An 18,186-nucleotide genomic window follows, 5' to 3' on the forward strand; every position below is an offset into this window, starting at 1 on the left:
ACAGCTGTTTATCAGGGTTGAGCTGTCTCAATCCAATAGGTGCACTCACTCTTAACTGTTTTTCACTATTCCTCATAGGAGGAGGTGAGTACCCCATCCATTGTGTGACAGGTGCCAGTAGTTTTTTTCCAATATTGTGCGTTTTATATTAGCCCTAGCCATGGAGGATTCTGATGCCTGGACTATTGTCTTATCAGATTTTGAGTCGTCCTTGGACGAGGATTTCGTTTGGCCCCGTTGTCGCAAGTCTACCACTCTTGTCTCTTGTGCCTGCATGGTTTGCCGGGTTCCTCGGGCTCGGGGGACCTTGAGTCTACTGAGCCATCAGCCTCCAGGGGCTCTGTTCCTCAGGAGGCGCCTTCCCAATCGCGCACTCCTTTTTCTCCTTCGCGCAGGATGGATTGTTTCCCCTGGAGATGGCGGGACATTTTTGTTTTAATATTCTATTGGCGCTGATTCGTCTGCAAGATCCCAAGGTTTCCTTGCAGTTATGTGCCTGCCTATCCCGGGTTTTTAGACCGTGAATGGCACTATAATATTCCCCCTGGGGGTGATTGTTCCCCCATGTTATTCCTTTCGTTATCTGATTGTGCGGCTGCGTGTCCTCCTACGTCTTTTTGATTTATTGGGGGATCCTTTCCTTTATCGTCCGGGGACTTCTCAGTTCTCACATGGTTCTTCGGAATAGATGATTGGGGTAATCTTATCTCCCTTCGGTCTATTATGAGCTTTCCCAGCCTCTTTTTCTGAGGTTTCCGGTCTCTGTTTGGCAGGTCCTGCGGAGACATAGTTCCTTCTGGGCGGATGCCTTTGGGGGCCCTTGTTTATTTTATCTGAGTTGGATTTATTTACTTTATATTTTTTTCCTGCAGGATTTCTGGGATTGCTTGGATTTAGTTCTTCCACAGAAGTCGTTACCGAATTCGTCTGGAGTTGGTTGTGTGCACTGTTAATTGTTAGTGACGCATGTTGCGCCTGGCTGGTCAGACGAGACCTACTGGTTCACTTGTTTTTGTTTGTTTTTATTTACTACACTTAACATCGAGACCTTCTGGTCTGGATGTCAGGAGCGCTTGGGCTGGCCATGTCGGTCTGCTCCAGAGACATGGGCCGGTGGAGTTCCACCGCTTCCCTTGGCATCCCCGGCCTGAGGGGTGAGGTCCTTGCTGCTGCGTGCGGTTCTGGCCTTTTGGGCGGTTCTTCTAGGACTAGGTGCCGTCGGGTGGCTAGTATAGGTCTGGTCATGCTGAGGTGGCTACTTACTCCTACCTCCGCTTAGGGGAGCTTTTAAAGCTCTGATGGGATCTTGGATGTTGCAGCTTACCCTGGTTTTCTCTGGTGTTGTCACTGGTGTTTTGGTCATTTCGGCCGCCCCTTAGGGGTCAGGAATGGAGGTGTGCTCGGTCCTCGGAATCCTGTGCCTTGTGACTGCTGGTCCGGCGTTTTTCTTCTTGGACTCGGGATGCGTGTTTTATCGCAGTATATATCCTGAGTCCTTCTGTGCTTGCTGTTCGAGGTCAGTCTTTTCCTCGCCGTGTTAGTCTGCCAGCGTTTTGGTCCGGTGTGGGGCCTCGGGTCCTGACTAATAGAATCTGACCCCTTCTTCTCGGATCTCAGCGTAGGTTTGGGAGGGGTGTCTAGGGTTCTGTCAGTCCAAGTTCTGGCTATCTCTCCTTGTCCCTGTTATCCCCTCGGGTGTTAAGGGTTGGGTCAGGATGGGTTCCATGTTCTCCTTGGGGAGCTCGGACCTGTTGGCCGATTGGGTACCTGTGGTGAGGTCGGGCTTCTGGGCCTTCCTTTCTTAGGGGTTATTGGCCCTATTGTCCTCCTCAGGTCTGGTATTTGTCTATACCCTGCTTGTCTCTGCATTTTGCGGACCTTTTTGCTCGGCACATGGTTGGTGCATGTTAGTTGCCTTGCTGTTGTTGTGGGGGCTTGAGAGGCTGTCTCTCATAGATCGTATTCCTTCTTATTCCTTTTTTGTTGGGCTCTTGATGGTCTGTCTTGACTTTTCTCCTATGGCCTGTGGCAGACTCACCTGATGGGGGGTGTCTTTTTGGTATGTCGCCTCTCTGCTCTTTAGGGCATTCAGTACCTGTGCATTCATCGGTAGATGGTTTAGGTGTCTTGGGACATGTCCTACGGTCTTTTCATCTGGGGGACTTTGGTTCCCCGTGGAAGGAAGGATCACGTTGGTACTTAGTGTTTCTCGGAGAATCCATCTTGTTGGCTCGGATGCTCGACTTAGATCTAGCCATCTATGGATCTTTCAGTTCGAGATTCGATTCCAATATTTATGTTGCCTTGTGGGCTTGCCTTTTGGAATTCCGTGTTCTCCGGTATGTGGGAATTATCCCTGGGTTATGGTCGTTTTTTTCTTCAACGCGTGACTAGTTGTTTTTCTCTCCCTCTCCTTATGTGGGGGTGGGGCTTTATTGTCAGCTGGAAGAGCCCGTTGGTTAGCTTCGCTACCTAGCGAGCGGTAGGTTTGCAGTTTGACTCTGCTAATGCTATTGCACCTTGGTCGCTAGCACACTTTAAGGGTCCATTAGAGGAGTTTCTTTGCTCCCTCTGGAGGAGTGGGATCCTTAGGGATTCCTCAGTTGTCAAGAGGATTGGTTCTCGGATGAGTTTCGGCTGCTCTGCGGCCTATAGTTGTGTTGTCTATACCATCTAGATTGCGAAGGAGCGTGATGTTTTGTGTTTCTTAAGGTAGCGGCTGTGCTTCCTCTCTCACGCCTTTAGCATGATCATCTTTTTCTCGATCTTCGGCTGTGGATGTTTTTCCTAGCTTGTGAGGCATCCTCAGTCTATTGTGGCTTGGGGGTGGGTCTTGGCTGTGGTAAGGGATTTTCCCTTTGCGATCCTGATCGGTGGTTGCCGCTCGTACACGCTGTGTAGCGGTTTCTGCGTCCGTCGGTCCTTGGGATCCTTTGTTTCTCTATGGTCAATTTCCTGTTTTCTGCTGCTGTCTTTCTGTCCTGACATTTGTTCAGGTGAGCCTAGCGAGCGGATCTTGGTTGTCTTCTTGAAGACCTGAGTTGGTCTTCTGTCCTGTTAGTCGGGTTTTCCTTTTCGGTTTCAGGGGCTGTGACTCGGTTGTTGCCCCTGAGAGTGGGGTCTTCAAGGCCTGTGTCTCGGTTGCATCTACTCTTGGTCCTTTCGACTGTCGTTGGCTTTGCGTCTCCTGGGTTTTTGTTTGTTTCAATGATGTTGTTTTCGGTCAAAACAGGATTTTGTTTTCTTTGAATATGTTTTTCGGTGGGTGCCTTCATTGGTCTGCCTCTTACCCTCTCGTCTTGGCATTCTGTGTCCTCTTTGGCTTGGATATAAATTTACTTTAAGTAATGAATGCGGCTGTGGACTCTTTCCCACTGGGAAGAAAAACATAAATTATGCTTACCTGATAATTTCCTTTTCTTCCGTGGGAAAGAGTCCACAGCCCCCCGCCCGTTTTGAAGGTGTTGTTGTTTCATCTTCTAGCACCTTTTCACCTTGATGCTTCTCCGACTGTTCTTTTTTCCTTGGCTGAATGACTGGGGGATAGGTGAAGTGGGAAGGAGTATTTAAACCTTTGGCTGGTGGGTCTTTGCCTCCTGGTGGCCAGGTTCTTTTTTCCCATAAGTAATGAATGCGGCTGTGGACTCTTTCCCATGGAAGAAAAGGAAATTATCAGGTAAGCATAATTTGTTATACACTTGAGTATGCAAACTTCATATGCAACATTATATAATAAATAACGACTGCAAAGCTAGGTTTACAAAGGGAAGCTATGTCACCAACATAAGACGGGACCGGACCCATATAAAAAAACAGTCTCAGCTTTGAAGGACTAAAATTCCATTCTTTTTAATCCCAATACTCTTGACTAGTTTATGAATAGAGGCTCTCCTCTCTAAATCTGAATTATAAGATAATGCTTCTAATCATATAAAATGTTTTTACTACGGGACAATATTTGCTTTTTTTTTTTTGGAGGAGATTTTTAAGTGACATTGAAGCCTAATTGAACTCAACAAGGTAAGTGACATGCTATGGAAATTGTGTTTGTCCGAATTATTATCCTTGTAACATTGCTCTTGGAGAGGATTTTTAAAAATAAAAAAAATGTAAGTGACCTGCTATCTATCTCTATTTTATATTGTCAATATTGTACATATGAGATAAGTATGCATAGTAAGGTGTAGTCCTTTAGATTGTTTTGCTGATTATTAAGTGTACATTTTGAGCTGAATTGTTTCCTAGGATGCCACTATAATCCACTCTAAAACCCAAATAAACCAAGGGTAACCTATTTTGTTTTCATATAGTGCATTCAGGAAGTATTTAGACCCTTTCATTTTGTTATGTTGCAGCCTTATGCTAAAATGGTTTCATTTTTGTTGTTGTTGACATCAACCTACACTCCATATCCCATAATGTCAAAGCAAAAAACTGATTTTTGAAAACTGCTAATTTATTAAAAAGAAAAAACGTAAATATCATATTGAAATAAATATTTAGACATTTTGCTATGATACTGACATTTATCTCAGGTGCATCCCAATTCTCTGTATTGTCTTTGCGTATACTTTGAGTGGAGTTCACCTGTTGCAAATTCAATTGATTGGACATGATTTGGAAATGCACACACCTGTCTAAATGAGGTCTCACAGCTGAAAATGCATATCAGAGCAAAAACCAAGCCATGGGGTCATAGGAACTGCCTGCAGAGCTCACAGGATTGTGTAGAGACACAGATCTGGGGAAATTTTAGGGTTGAGGGAGTGCTGAACACAGCAAAATACAGAGATATCCTTAATGAAAACCTGGTCCAGAGTGGAACAAAGGTTGACCTTCCAACAGGACAATGACCCTAAGCACACAGACAATACAGTTTAGGGACAGCCCTGTGAATGTCCTTGAGGTGCCCAGCCAGAGCCTAAACTTCAACCAGGATGGATAAAAAAATTTTTTTTTTTAATTACTTTTTTGATGGAAAAAACCTATCATATAAAGTTAGGTTATTCATTCTGCAACAAGAATTAATGTAGCATGAACCTGTATACTTATGGCAGTAATGCTTAGATTTTTGGTAAATTAATTCCATTAATCCATATTCACAATACCATGCTCTCCCAGAGGTTTATGTAAGATTGTTTTTTCTGTCTAGAAGATATCACAGATTCTTAGATTTGTAGTTCTCAGAACTGTGAATTTGTGTTTATTTTATAACATACAGGTTTGCAAAATACACGTTAAAGGGACATAAACCCATTTTTTTCTTTCTTTCATGGTTCAGATAGAACATATAATTTTCAGATTTTCTTTGCTTCATTCTCTTGGTATCCTTTGTTGAAGGAGAGCAATGCTCTACCTGGAGCTAGCCAATGACAATCCGCTAGTTCACAGTAGTGCGTTACTTCTTAGCCTACCTATGTATGCTTTTTAACAGTTGTTTAAATATTGATGATGTAAGTGTGAAAGTTTAGATTCTATACAGTAATGGGTGCATAGTTTTATATTTATCTTTGTCTTCAGTGGAGAGCTCTATAAACCAGGCAATAAAGTAGAGTTTGTATACAAGGCTGTGTGGAAAACCACACAACCTTGTTTGTTTTAGTCGGTTTTATTGCCTGCTTTATATCTGTCCCTAATTGTTTGCAGCAAGACAGTGAGATACAGGTTAAAACTTTACGGGCCCTAGAAACATCATAAAAAAAATAAAAAAATAGTGGTGCATTCAAGTGGGTCCATATCTGTATTAAAATGTACTGTTAACGTGCTTGTCAGCTGCAGCTAGAATACAATTTCTTTAGTTGGCTTATACTGTTTTAAAAGCTTGTAAAAATATTGTTTGCAATGAAATGCATTTTTATTTATATTTCCATTTTTGTGGCAAATATATACATTTATTATACACTATAATGTGTGATTAAATGCACTGTGTGCATAGTCCTCTCACAACGTATCAGCAGAGTAGGGACTAACTGCGCTATGATGTAAGCTCATAGAAGTTCTTCATCTTTTGTGCTCAGGTAAAAACTACAGCACATGCTAGGGGATGCCGTGACCACACTAACACGCGTGGTCATGTAGCCACTGGCGCTTGTGTGTGATTTTAGCTGTTAACTTTGTGCTGCGCTCATTTGTGCCCATTACACATTTCAGCACTAGCATCAGACAGTCATGTCGGCCAGTGACTCCCAGGTTGTAGGCAGCCAGTTGGGGAGTGTGGGAAAACCCCTAGATCTGCTGTAAGTGAATATTACACAGGTATACATAAGCACTGAAAGCACACCAAGGTTTTTCCTCAGTTCTAGGAGTTTCAGCGGCAAAATGTGTAATGTATAGTGCAAAACATAGACTGCTTTATTTAAAGGGACATGAAACCCTCATTTTTTCTTTCACGATTTAGAAAGAGCATGCAATTTTAAACAACTTTCTAATTTATTTTTATTATCTCATTTGCTTCATTCTCTTAATATACTTTGCTAAAAAGCATATCTGGATAGGCTCAGTAGCTGCTGATTGGTTGCTGCACATAGATGCCTCGTGTGATTGGCTCACCCATGTGCATTGCAATTTCTTCAACAAAGGATAGCTAAATAATGAAGCAAATTAGATAATAGAAGTAAATTGGAAAGTTGTTTAAAATTCTATTCTCTACTTGAATCATGAAATAATTGTTTTGGCTTTAGTGTCCCTTTTAACTAGTACAGTTTTGTTTTTGAGTACAACGTCCTTTTCATTTTGACTTTAGTGTCCCTTTAAGAAGTCGACAGGACTCACCAAGTAATACATTAATCCATGGTTGATGGAACAGCAAAGCACTACTGGAAGCTAGCTGAACCACATCCTGTAGCCAATGAGAAGAAGCATATATGTGCAGATATTTAAAGATCTATATAATATTTAACCCCTACAAAAGTCGTCTCCAGAACAGTAATGCCTTAATGAACATATCATGAGCCAATGACAAGAGGTTTATGCGTTTAGCCTGTCTTCAGTTAGCACCCAGCACTGCATTGCTGTTCCTCAGCTGATATATGTAAGCTTTTCATCAAAGGATACCAGTAGAACTAAGTCCATCTTGATAATAGTATATTTATAAGTCTATTGAAATTACACGTTCTATGTAAACCATGTTTGTTTCATGTCCCTTTAAATCAGGATCCTTTAGGGTAGGCTGTATTCTCAAATAGGCTACTGCTTTGGTGATATTATTTAAGACAAACACACACACTAATGCAACATCATCACACACATACACTACTTAACTTTTGGCACAAACTGATTTCCACTATTGATATTTGAGTTAATATAATAATATACTTTAACTTAAAAAAATATTTTTTAAAAGCCATTTTACTGAATAGATCTCTTGACTCTAGAGCTTTGGATTTTAAAGTAATTGTACATCTAAGCTATGGTCTAATTTTGGAATGAGATTAAACAAAGGTCTACATATCTGGACAAATGTGAATTTCTGATGAAATTTGTTAAAAACAATCCAAAGATTGGAAGCTTCAAAGAGCTAGTCCTACTAGCCATAGCTTTATTCATGCGAAGTTTATCAGGAACGTGAGGAATAGAATACCTATTTATGTATTGTGTTCCAAAACTACCTTATTGTTTGCTTTTTTTATTGTAGCAAGTTTTAAATCCTGATATGTGAAAACTATTCCCAAAATTCATCGTTGATATCAGTATACATTCCTTCAAACATTTACTAGTCCCTATTTAATGGGACATAAAACCAAAACAAATTTCCTTCATGATTCAGATAGAGCGTTCGATTTTAAACAACTTTTCAATTTACTTAGTTTCTAATTTTCCTAGTTATCCTGGTATCCTTTTATTTAAAAAAAACATACCTAGGCAGGATCAGGAGCTGGGAGCTAGCTGCTGATTGGTGGCTGCACATATGTCCCTCTTCTCATTGGCTTATGATGTATTCAGCCAGCTCCCAGTAGTTCATTGTTGTTCCTTCAACAAAGGATACCAATCGAATGAAACATTGATAATGGAAGGAAATTGAAAACTTGTTTAAAGTATATGCTCTATTTGAATCAGAAACATTTTGGATTTCATGTCCCTTTTAAGAAATAGACATTGGGGCTGGTGTCTGAGCAAGATGCCATGGCTTACATATTTATATTCATAAACTGGACCTTTACCCATTTAGGTCCTGCTTAAAGGGACAGTAGATATTTTGTAATTAGAAGACATTTCTGTTGTATAGCTATAGAATAACATATAATCCATATCTTAATGTTTTTAAACAAATTAACATCCTTTTTACTACTATTATTTTTCAATAGCCAAACTCCACCCACCATTTGCCTTATTTGGAGGAGCCAATCAGGGGTTTAGTCTGCTGTTAACAATGTGTAAAGTTAGTATAAAGTACTTTTTTTTTTTTTTTTTATTATTTTTTTTGCAGTTATCTGATAAAGCCAATTAGGGACATATATGTAACAGGGTTAGCCTTGAGAAGTCAGTGGGTTGCATCTCAAATTCTGAGAATTAGAAATTGCTTATTTTTCAGGACTTAAAATGAAAAGGGGGAAAAATAAATGGCAATGTATTGAAAAGTTGTTTCATTTTGGGGTAACTAAACAATGTACAGTATATAAAAATGGCAAGCTGTTTACTGTCCCTTTTTAACAGTAGCTATACTTAAGGCCCTCACTCGGACCTTAATCACGCTTACATATTGACAAGACGTCCTATAAACATGCTCTTTGTTGAGACAAAATCATTTTGTACTTTATTTTAAGTGTTGCAAACTAGAAGCATTTTTATGACTCTAAACAGATTCTGAACGCTAAACCTTTCATGTACTTTTGGACCAGTTCAGTTAGGGCTCACCATATACCAGTGTAAACAGGTCACCATCCTATACTATAAAAGGCCAAGTGTGTTTGTCCGAAGCTGTCATGCGCAGTAGAGACAGCACGCGGACAAACACACTGGCCTAAGGCCCTACCTGTTCTGCCGACTGCGCCGAGCAGAAGTGGGCGTGGCCGATCGTGAAGGGGGCGGGGCCTAACACGAAGGGGGGGAGGGGGAGAGAGGGGGAGAGAGAGAGAGGGAGAGAGAGAGGGGAGAGAGGGGAGAGAGAGAGATGGAGGGGGGTCGCGGGAGAGGGGGAGGGAGAGGGGGGGGGGGGGAGAGGGGGGAGGGGGAGAGGGGGGAGAGAGGGGAGGGGGGGAGAGAGAGAGAGGAGAGAGAGAGAGAGGGGGGAGGGGGAGAGAGGGGAGGGGGGGAGAGAGAGAGAGGGGAGAGAGAGAGGGGGGGGAGAGAGAGAGAGAGAGAGAGAGGGGGAGAGAGAGATAGAGGGGAGAGAGAGAGACAGAGAGAGGGGAGAGAGAAAGAGAGAGGCGAGAGAGAGAGGGGGGGAGAGAGAGAGAGAGGGGAGAGAGGACAGAGAGAGAAAGGGGAGAGAGAGGGGGGAGAGAGAGAGAGGGGGGAGAGAGAGAGGGGGGAGAGAGAGAGGGAGCGCGCAAAAGAGAGGGGGGAGAGAGAGAGGGGAGCGAGAGAGAGAGGGGGGAGAGAGAGAGGGGGAGAGAGAGGGGAGCGAGAGAGAGAGGGGAGCGAGAGAGAGAGGGGAGCGAGAGAGAGAGAGGGGGAGAGAGCGGGAGAGAGAAAGCAAAAGAGAGTGGGAGGGAGAGAACGCCAGGGGTGGGACCACTGTGATGCAAAAAATGGCCCGTGTGAACGGGCTTTAGGACTAGTAGAAACTAGAAATGGCAACATGGCTCCCAGAAAAACGTCCATATTTGTAGCTGCTGGCAGCTTTGGCTCTGAGTGGAATTAAGAAAGGTAAATCTTTGAGGCACTTTGAAGATGTTCACAATCTGCTTCTCTTGCTAGGAGAGGGGCAGTGGCATTGTAGAAATGGGAAGGAGTGGCAAATTACCTCTGTTTCTACTTGGCATGGGCAAATAGGAATAGGGTATAATGTTTTTAAACACTCCAAAATCATATTTTAAGGTGAAAAAGAATTGCATTAATGTTATGGATTAATCCTGGACTACAAATATTAAAGCTTATGTAAAGTTGCCACTATTTCTTTGCATATGTTCACCAGTTCTATGCAAGAAGCATTTGGACATACATTCTTACATACTGGTATTGCTCATTATCAAAGCCGTAATTATTCTTGAGGGTTTCAGTCAGATCACCTTTCTCCCTCCTACTCTTTAAAGGGACCGTCTACATTAAAATAGTTATTGTTTAAAAATATTGTTTAAAAATATAGATAACGCATTTACTACCCATTCCCCAGCTTTGCACAACCAACATTGTTATATTAATATACTTTATAACATTTAAACCTCTAAATTTCTGCCTTTTTCTAAGCCACTACAGACAGCCTCTTAATCACGTGCTTTTATACTTGCTTTTCACGACAGGATATTGCTAGTTCATGTGGGCCATACAGATAACAATGTGTTCACGCCCGGGAGTTATTTAAAATTTAGCACAACACAGTACTAAATGCAAGTCAATAGATAACTAAAAGTCATGTGATCAGAGGGCTGTCAGAAGATGCTTAGATACAAGGTAATCACAGAGGTAAAAAGTATATTAATATATAACTGTGTTGGTTATGCTAAACTGGGGAATGGTTAATAATGGGATTATCTGTCTTTTAAAACAATGATCATTTTATTATAGACTGTCCCTTTAAGCTATACAAATGAGGGTCAAAAAGTCTTTCCATGTAAGTATTTTTTTTTATATATTTTTTTTTTAGGCCATGCACTATTTAGTAGCCCTCATTTGAACACATTTTAGTTTTTATATCTTTCTGTAGATGGTCTCCAGAACAATGCAGTAGTCAAGATAAGGACTAACTAGTTATCTGTAAAGAAGCAGAAGACCCTCTTTTTCTGCTACTAATAAGAGATACAACGAAGCATAAGTTTCCAAGTCACGTTCCTCTCATTATTATCAGAGTTTTTCATCATTATTTCATTTATTTTTATTCTGTATTGTTACATTTTAGGTCCTACATCCTTTGTTCTGCCCTCTAGTTTAATATCACTACTTATCTGTTTGACCCCCTACAAGTACATAAACTATTATAAATGTTGGTACCATCAGCAAAAAGAAATAAAAAACCTCTCTGCTTGTATTCACTGATGATTAGCAAAAAAAATTGAATGTAAAGTTCTATTTCCTTATCTTACCAAATCTGCTATCTTTCACTAAAATATCTAGAGCAGGTTTTTGTCACAATTTGTAAGTTACTAACATATCTTTTCTTCAACATGACCAATCTTTATGATCTCTTCAGTTAGTTTTTTTTTAAATTTACATTTGCATATTTCTATAGCCTCATCTTGAGCCTGCCTTTATAACTTATAACCTATCTTTTTTGCCTTTATAACATAGGCTACTTCTCCAGGGAGCCAATTGCTTTCTCTTTCCTATTACTGTTTACAAACATTCAAATGCAATGTAAATTTGCATCTAAAATGGCATTCTACAAATATTCCCACTGTATCCTTTCTCAGAATCTGTTGTTTATATCAATTGCAGGCTGAACATATACAAACCTTAGAGTTACCAACATGGTACCCAGTCATCAAGCAAGAAGACATTCCCTCCAATAGATCACATTTACTGCACCCAAGGTAAGGAAGAACTTGCATGAAATACACAATCTTCATTCTGTTAGTGCATCTGTGTTTTAAAGGGATAGCAAGTGGTTTCTGGGATAGCAATGAAATAATAAGTGTGATGCAATGTCCTGTAAAAATGAAGGCTGTGTAACATAAATGTGATCTGCTAGATATTGCTAAGTAGGATATAATACATATTTTTTGCAGATTCTCTAGGTATTTTTTTTTTTGTTCCCTATTGCAATTGTAGACAAAGAATGTATTTTTATTTCTAATATGTTGTGCAGTACTAAAGTAGGTCATATGTATTTCAGGAATAAGCTTGTACAAAAAAAAATCCCTACCTTCATTATTTATAACAGTGATTGACAAAAATGTTGAAAATATTTCCTATTTATTTACATTGGTTCCTTACTCTGCTGAACAACTGCACAGTACCAGTGCTTGCATGCAGATAAAAGGCCCTGTGTGGTTGTTCACCAATTTTAGGGACTCCAGGACCTCAAAAGTTAGACCCTGGGCATAAAGTTTAGGGCACCAGTGGTAAAATTGATGCCTAATTTATATCTGTTGACATGAAAGCCAGAATTCAGCACATTTGTTCTAAATTTTGGAGTAACACATACAAGTAGTAGTTTAGGCCCTAATTGCAAAAACCCACATACAGCAGCAGTTACTTTTAATCCATTTCCAAGGACATATGGTAACAAAGTGGTTAAATCACTGCCGTGTAAAACTCCGATCAGTGTTTTAACTTGTTGACTGATGGCATTTGCTTGTGGCAGTCCTCTTTCATTAGACAAAGGCAAAACAAATAGTAAGATCCAGTAAGTGTATGTTAGAAAGGCGTTACTGCACCCTCTAAACTGCAGCACCAAGCAGTCTAATAGCACTCTTAAACATATAAACCTTTATTTCACATAATGTTTTAATATAGAAGGCAGCTGCTAGGGCTCTCAATTGTAGCATGATTAAGGGTGTCTGAGTCTAAAATGAAACATTGCTGTTTATTTGAACACAGTATGCGTCATGATTAAGTTCAGTTGTACTGTGCTTGGTGCCCTTTCTGTAGATAACCTGGTGCCTCAGGTTGGCAAGCCTTCATTAAGACAATAGTTAATGCTTTAAAGGTAAATTAAACTCCCTTCTAGAAAAATCCCACAATGTTTCATGTGCTTGTCCTGTTATAAGAGTTACACCGATACCATTTTTTTTTAAGACAGAGTACAAGTACCAATACCTTTTTTCAAATTCTCGCCGATACCAATTACCGATACTTTTTAATGTCATGTGACAGTTTTCCAAGCACAATACAGACTTATGATATAAGATAGCTTCTTCATAATTATGAAGAACTGTAACTCAAAAGACATTATGAAATAATAAAACAGTTTTTTTGCTTGTGGTCATAAAGTTGTAAAAACTTGAAGAAATTTCACAGAACATGTTTATAAATATAATTATTACAATAAAATATATTAATAATAACCATAACAATAAATAACAAATGCAAATCACAACCAACCAAAAGTGCAATACAATAAAATATAACTGTGCACTGTTTAATCATGGGGAACAACACTATGGGCTAGATTATATTTGACTGGTAAGCGTTACCAATGCTCTCATTACATGTCCAACTCCATTAAAATCTATGGAGTTAGAAATGTGAACAGAGCTTACCAATCAAATGTAATCTAAATCTACAATTCAAAACTGTGAGGAAAAAGATGTGGTGTAAAGTCAGTCCAGTGAGGATGGGTGATAAAGAGTGTTGCACTCAGATCTAGATGGACAGTTAACAATACAGACTGCTCAAGTATCTGTAATGGGAGGGCATCCAATGCGCCTTATTGCCCTTTATTGCCCCTATTGCAGTGAAAACGAAAAGCCATCCAGAGTACAACACTTCATGTTTAAGTAACAATCCCCCCTGTAAACGGGCGCTTCTATCAGCAGAGAGATCCCTCCGTCCCCCTGTTGAATAGTGTGTGTGTGGAAATCAGACCTCTCAGTTACTCAGTACAACTAGTCAAATGTATGTAAATAACAGTAACACAGCTCCCCAGCCACGGCTGAACACATACCTCTTGTTCCTGGCAGCGTTGTTGTATCAGGCGTGTTGCCACCTCACATACCCACAGCCATCTCTCTGAGTGAGCTCCGGTCACAGGTCCAAGACAACGCTCCAATGTAATGAGTTACCCCTGCAGCTCTATGCCGTCTGCTCTGTGCTCACTCTGGCCAAAGTGCAATCAGAAATAAAGGAACATATGAGAAGCACACGAGCAGCGGCAATATAGTGCATTTATTTGTAATTCCAGTGTTGGACAGAGAAAAAAAGTGCAAAAAGAACAGCAAATTCAAGGGTAATAATAACCCATGTAAAAACAGACAGTTTTAGCTGGAGTTTTTAGTAAACGGCTTATGCGTTTCAGCCTAAGCCTTACTCATAGCCTTGTTAAAATTAGCATGATACCTACATGCTATAAAACCTCACTCCAGCCATGATTGGCCGCCAGGATCCCAACCTGTGTTATGCTGGCCAATCAGATATATCTAAACATACACACCCCCACCATTAGAGAAATACGTAAGCACACGCTAACATCTAGGGGAGTGCCCGCCCGTCCAATACAGCATCGCAACCGGCGGTACATTCCCCCTGGGCGTGTACTGAGCCCCTCAGCCCTCCTGCTTAACAGTGTGCATGGATATACTTGTCAGTGTCGCGGGATTAACAAAATCCAAACGAACTAATGCACTACATACAAGTTTAGAAATAACTTGATCCCAATGCTCACGGTGAAGCAAGGATAGATAAGAGGCTGGAAATACTAAGATAATGTATATACAAAGAGACAGATTCCCAGACAGAGCTCCACTGAACAAATAGTCAAAAAATCATTTAAATTCCTTCTACCGTAAATCCGGTTACATGAACATAGGAATAATAAAGTGGTGCTAATTGCTAATCTGGGTGCACAAAGGGGGAAGGGGATGCAAAGCTCCGTTCTACAAAAGACGGAGATGAACCAAAGATAAAAATAATGATAAACCAAAGATAAATATGTATATAGAGGGAGGGTTATGAACTTAGTATGGCTTGTACATGAATGGGGAAGACTGGAATAAATCAAGTTAAACATACAGCAATCAACCTTCTAACCATGTCCCAGTGACCCATAGTGTTCAAGGCACATAACCCAAAGCTGGCATAAAACTGAGAACATGAAATTAGAACATATCATATTATCCAAATTAATCCCGATGCACAGACCAAAAATTGATAAGGTCAAACTCAGAGTTGAGGCCTTCCGGAGTTCTGGTTCTCAACTTAAAAATCCAGAAGGCCTCTCTCTCCCCCAACTTGCCAACCCGATCAGTCAGACCCTTCTTGGGTGGGACCTTGTCAATAATGGTCCAAGTCAGTGATCTAGACGACTTCTGATGTACCTCAGCAAAATGTTTCACCAGGGGGGTCGTCATGGTACCTATCCTAATGTCTGACAGGTGTTCTTTAATACGTGTTCTCGCCTCCCTAGTGGTGAGTCCTACGTACTGAAGGGAACAGCTGTTGCATGTGATGAGGTAAATGATGAATGTCTGTCTACAATTCAGGCAGAATTTGATCCTGAAGGACTCGCCTGTCATAGTGGAGACAAAAGAGTCTCCCACATTCACCTTCTCACACGCAACACACGTATGGTGATGGCATTTAAACATCCCCAGGCTAGTAAGCCATGATGAGGGAGTTGTCCCTCCAACTGTCCCTATCCTGGTGGGTGCCACCGAATTACCTACAGTTTTATTCCTCCGGTACGCAAATCTGACTCCCTGGTCAATCACTCCTGCTAAGCCATCATCCGCTGTCAGGAGCTTGAGATGTTTGTCTACAATCTGGCAGACTTCCTCATACTGTCTAGAATATTCGGTAATGAAAGTGACCTTGGAGTCAGAGTTAAGCAGAGGATCAGAAATCTTATAGTTAGTTTTCTTCTGATCCAGAAGACCCTTTCTCTGTATCCTGTCCACCGCTTTCCTTGCCTTCCTGATGGCTATTCGTTTCTTCATGACCAGATTTTTTGATAACTCTGGTTTTTCTGATTATGTGGTGGAAGTCATTAGGTTTCTTTTGACCCATAACTATTTCGAGTTCGGTGGGGAGTACTATCTCCAGAGACGTGGGACAGCAATGGGGGCCAAATTTGCCCCCTCTTACGCCAACCTATTTATGGGTTGGTGGGAGCTGTCCCACGTCTTTGGGGATAGGAACCCCTACCGGGGCAAGATCATTTGGTTTGGATGCTACATTGATGATCTCTTCTTTATTTGGGGGGGATCTGGGTCTCTCCTGGTGGAATTCACCGAATATCTAAACAGGAATGATGTTGGCATCGAGTTCACCTCGGAGATACAATGTGGGAGACTCTTGACTCCACTATGACAGGCGAGTCCTTCAGGATCAAATTCTGCCTGAATTGTAGACACATTCATCATTTACCTTATCACATGCAACAGCTGTTCCCTTCAGTACGTAGGACTCACCACTAGGGAGGCGAGAACACGTATTAAAGAACACCTGTCAGACATTAGGATAGGTACCATGACGACCCCCCTGGTAAAACATTTTGCTGAGGTACATCAGAAGTCGTCTAGATCACTGATTTGGACCATTATTGACAAGGTCCCACCCAAGAAGGGTCTGACTGATCGGGTTGGCAAGTTGGGGGATAGAGAGGCCTTCTGGATTTTTAAGTTGAGAACCAGAACTCCGGAAGGCCTCAACTCTGAGTTTGACCTTATCAATTTTTGGTCTGTGCATCAGGATTAATTTGGATAATATGATATGTTCTAATTTCATGTTCTCAGTTTTATGCCAGCTTTGGGTATGTTGGAAGGTTATGTGCCTTGAACACTATGGGTCACTGGGACATGGTTAGAAGGTTGATTGCTGTATGTTTAACTTGATTTATTCCAGTCTTCCCCATTCATGTACAAGCCATACTAGGTTCATAACCCTCCCTCTATATACATATTTATCTTTGGGTTATCATTATTTTTATCTTTGGTTCATCTCCGTCTTTTGTAGAACGGAGCTTTGCATCCCCTTCCCCCTTTGTGCACCCAGATTAGCAATTAGCACCACTTTATTATTCCTATGTTCATGTAACCGGACTTACGGTAGAAGGAATTTAAATTATTTTTTGACTATTTGTTCAGTGGAGCTCTGTCTGGGAATCTGTCTCTTTGTATATACATTATCTTAGTATTTCCAGCCTCTCATCTATCCTTGCTTCACCGTGAGCATTGGGATCAAGTTATTTCTAAACTTGTATGTAGTGCATTAGTTCGTTTGGATTTTGTTAATCCCGTGACACTGACAAGTATATCCATGCACACTGTTAAGCAGGAGGGCTGAGGGGCTCAGTACACGCCCAGGGGGAGTGTACCGCCGGTTGCGATGCTGTATTGGACGGCCGGGCACTCCCCTAGATGTTAGCGTGTGCTTACGTATTTCTCTAATGGTGGGGGGGTGTATGTTTAGATATATCTGATTGGCCAGCATAACACAGGTTGGGATCCTGGTGGCCAATCATGGCTGGAGTAAGGTTTTATAGCATGTAGGTATCGTGCTAATTTTAACAAGGCTATGAGTAAGGCTTAGGCCGAAACGCGTAAGCCGTTTACTAAAAACTCCAGCTAAAACTGTCTCTGTTTTTACATGGGTTATTATTACCCTTGAATTTGCTGTTCTTTTTGCACTTTTTTTCTCTGTCCAACACTGGAATTACAAATAAATGCACTATATTGCCGCTGCTCGTGTGCTTCTCATATGTTCCTTTATTTCTAATCTAAATCTAGTCCTATAACTGTAGGATGAGTGTTCATAGGAATTATATAAACTAAGGATGTTCCTCAGAGTACAGTATGTTTTGAGCATAATTGTGCAAGATGAGAACTAGCAGTATAACAGGCAATCTAGCAATTAGAATAATTTTTCAAAAGTTAGTGGCAAGTTCCTTTTAATGAACAGAAGCATCTATACATGTTCAGCTATGTTTGTTTCCGCCATCAGTAAGGACGTTTGACGCTAAGCTGAACAGTCTTTCACTTTCCACACTACTGCACGGGTCTGAAAGATATTTTTGGCCTATTTTAGCCAGAGCCTAGTACTTCAGGGGTTTGGCTGAACGAGATACAGTGATCTCCCAGGTAGGCTTCCAGCTGTTTAGTAGCAGCTTTTGGAGCACTACTCTGACGTACTATAATACAAATAACAGCAATTTATATTGGCAGAAGAAAAGTTAAATTTTTTTTAGTTAACTCTCCACTCCATTTAAGATGAAATGGGAACATGCAGTTTGAAAAGAAAACACCACAAGATGGTGTATGGGTAAGATCTGGAGGTATTGGTTTAAGTATCGGTGCATTTTCACGAGTACTCATGCAAATACTCTGTATCGGCACTGATACTGGTATCGGTGCAACCCTACCTGTTATAGACACAGAGAGAAGCTGAAGTACCTCCCCATGCATATAGCTACATAAATGTCATGTTTGATATACA

At 41.0% G+C, this 18,186-nt stretch overlaps 1 protein-coding gene across 1 annotated transcript in view; it reads left to right on the forward strand.

Annotated features, from left to right (window-relative positions):
- SKIL (SKI like proto-oncogene) overlaps nucleotides 1-18,186 on the forward strand; it is a 113,524-nt gene that overhangs the window by 32,847 nt on the left and 62,491 nt on the right. Inside the window, exon 3 of the mRNA XM_053710131.1 lies at nucleotides 11,533-11,627. Coding sequence (XP_053566106.1) covers nucleotides 11,533-11,627 — 95 coding nt within the window. The remainder of the gene's footprint in view (nucleotides 1-11,532; nucleotides 11,628-18,186) is intronic.

The sequence above is a fragment of the Bombina bombina genome, chromosome 4 (genome assembly GCF_027579735.1).
Source record: "Bombina bombina isolate aBomBom1 chromosome 4, aBomBom1.pri, whole genome shotgun sequence".
Taxonomy (NCBI): Eukaryota; Metazoa; Chordata; class Amphibia; order Anura; family Bombinatoridae; genus Bombina; species Bombina bombina.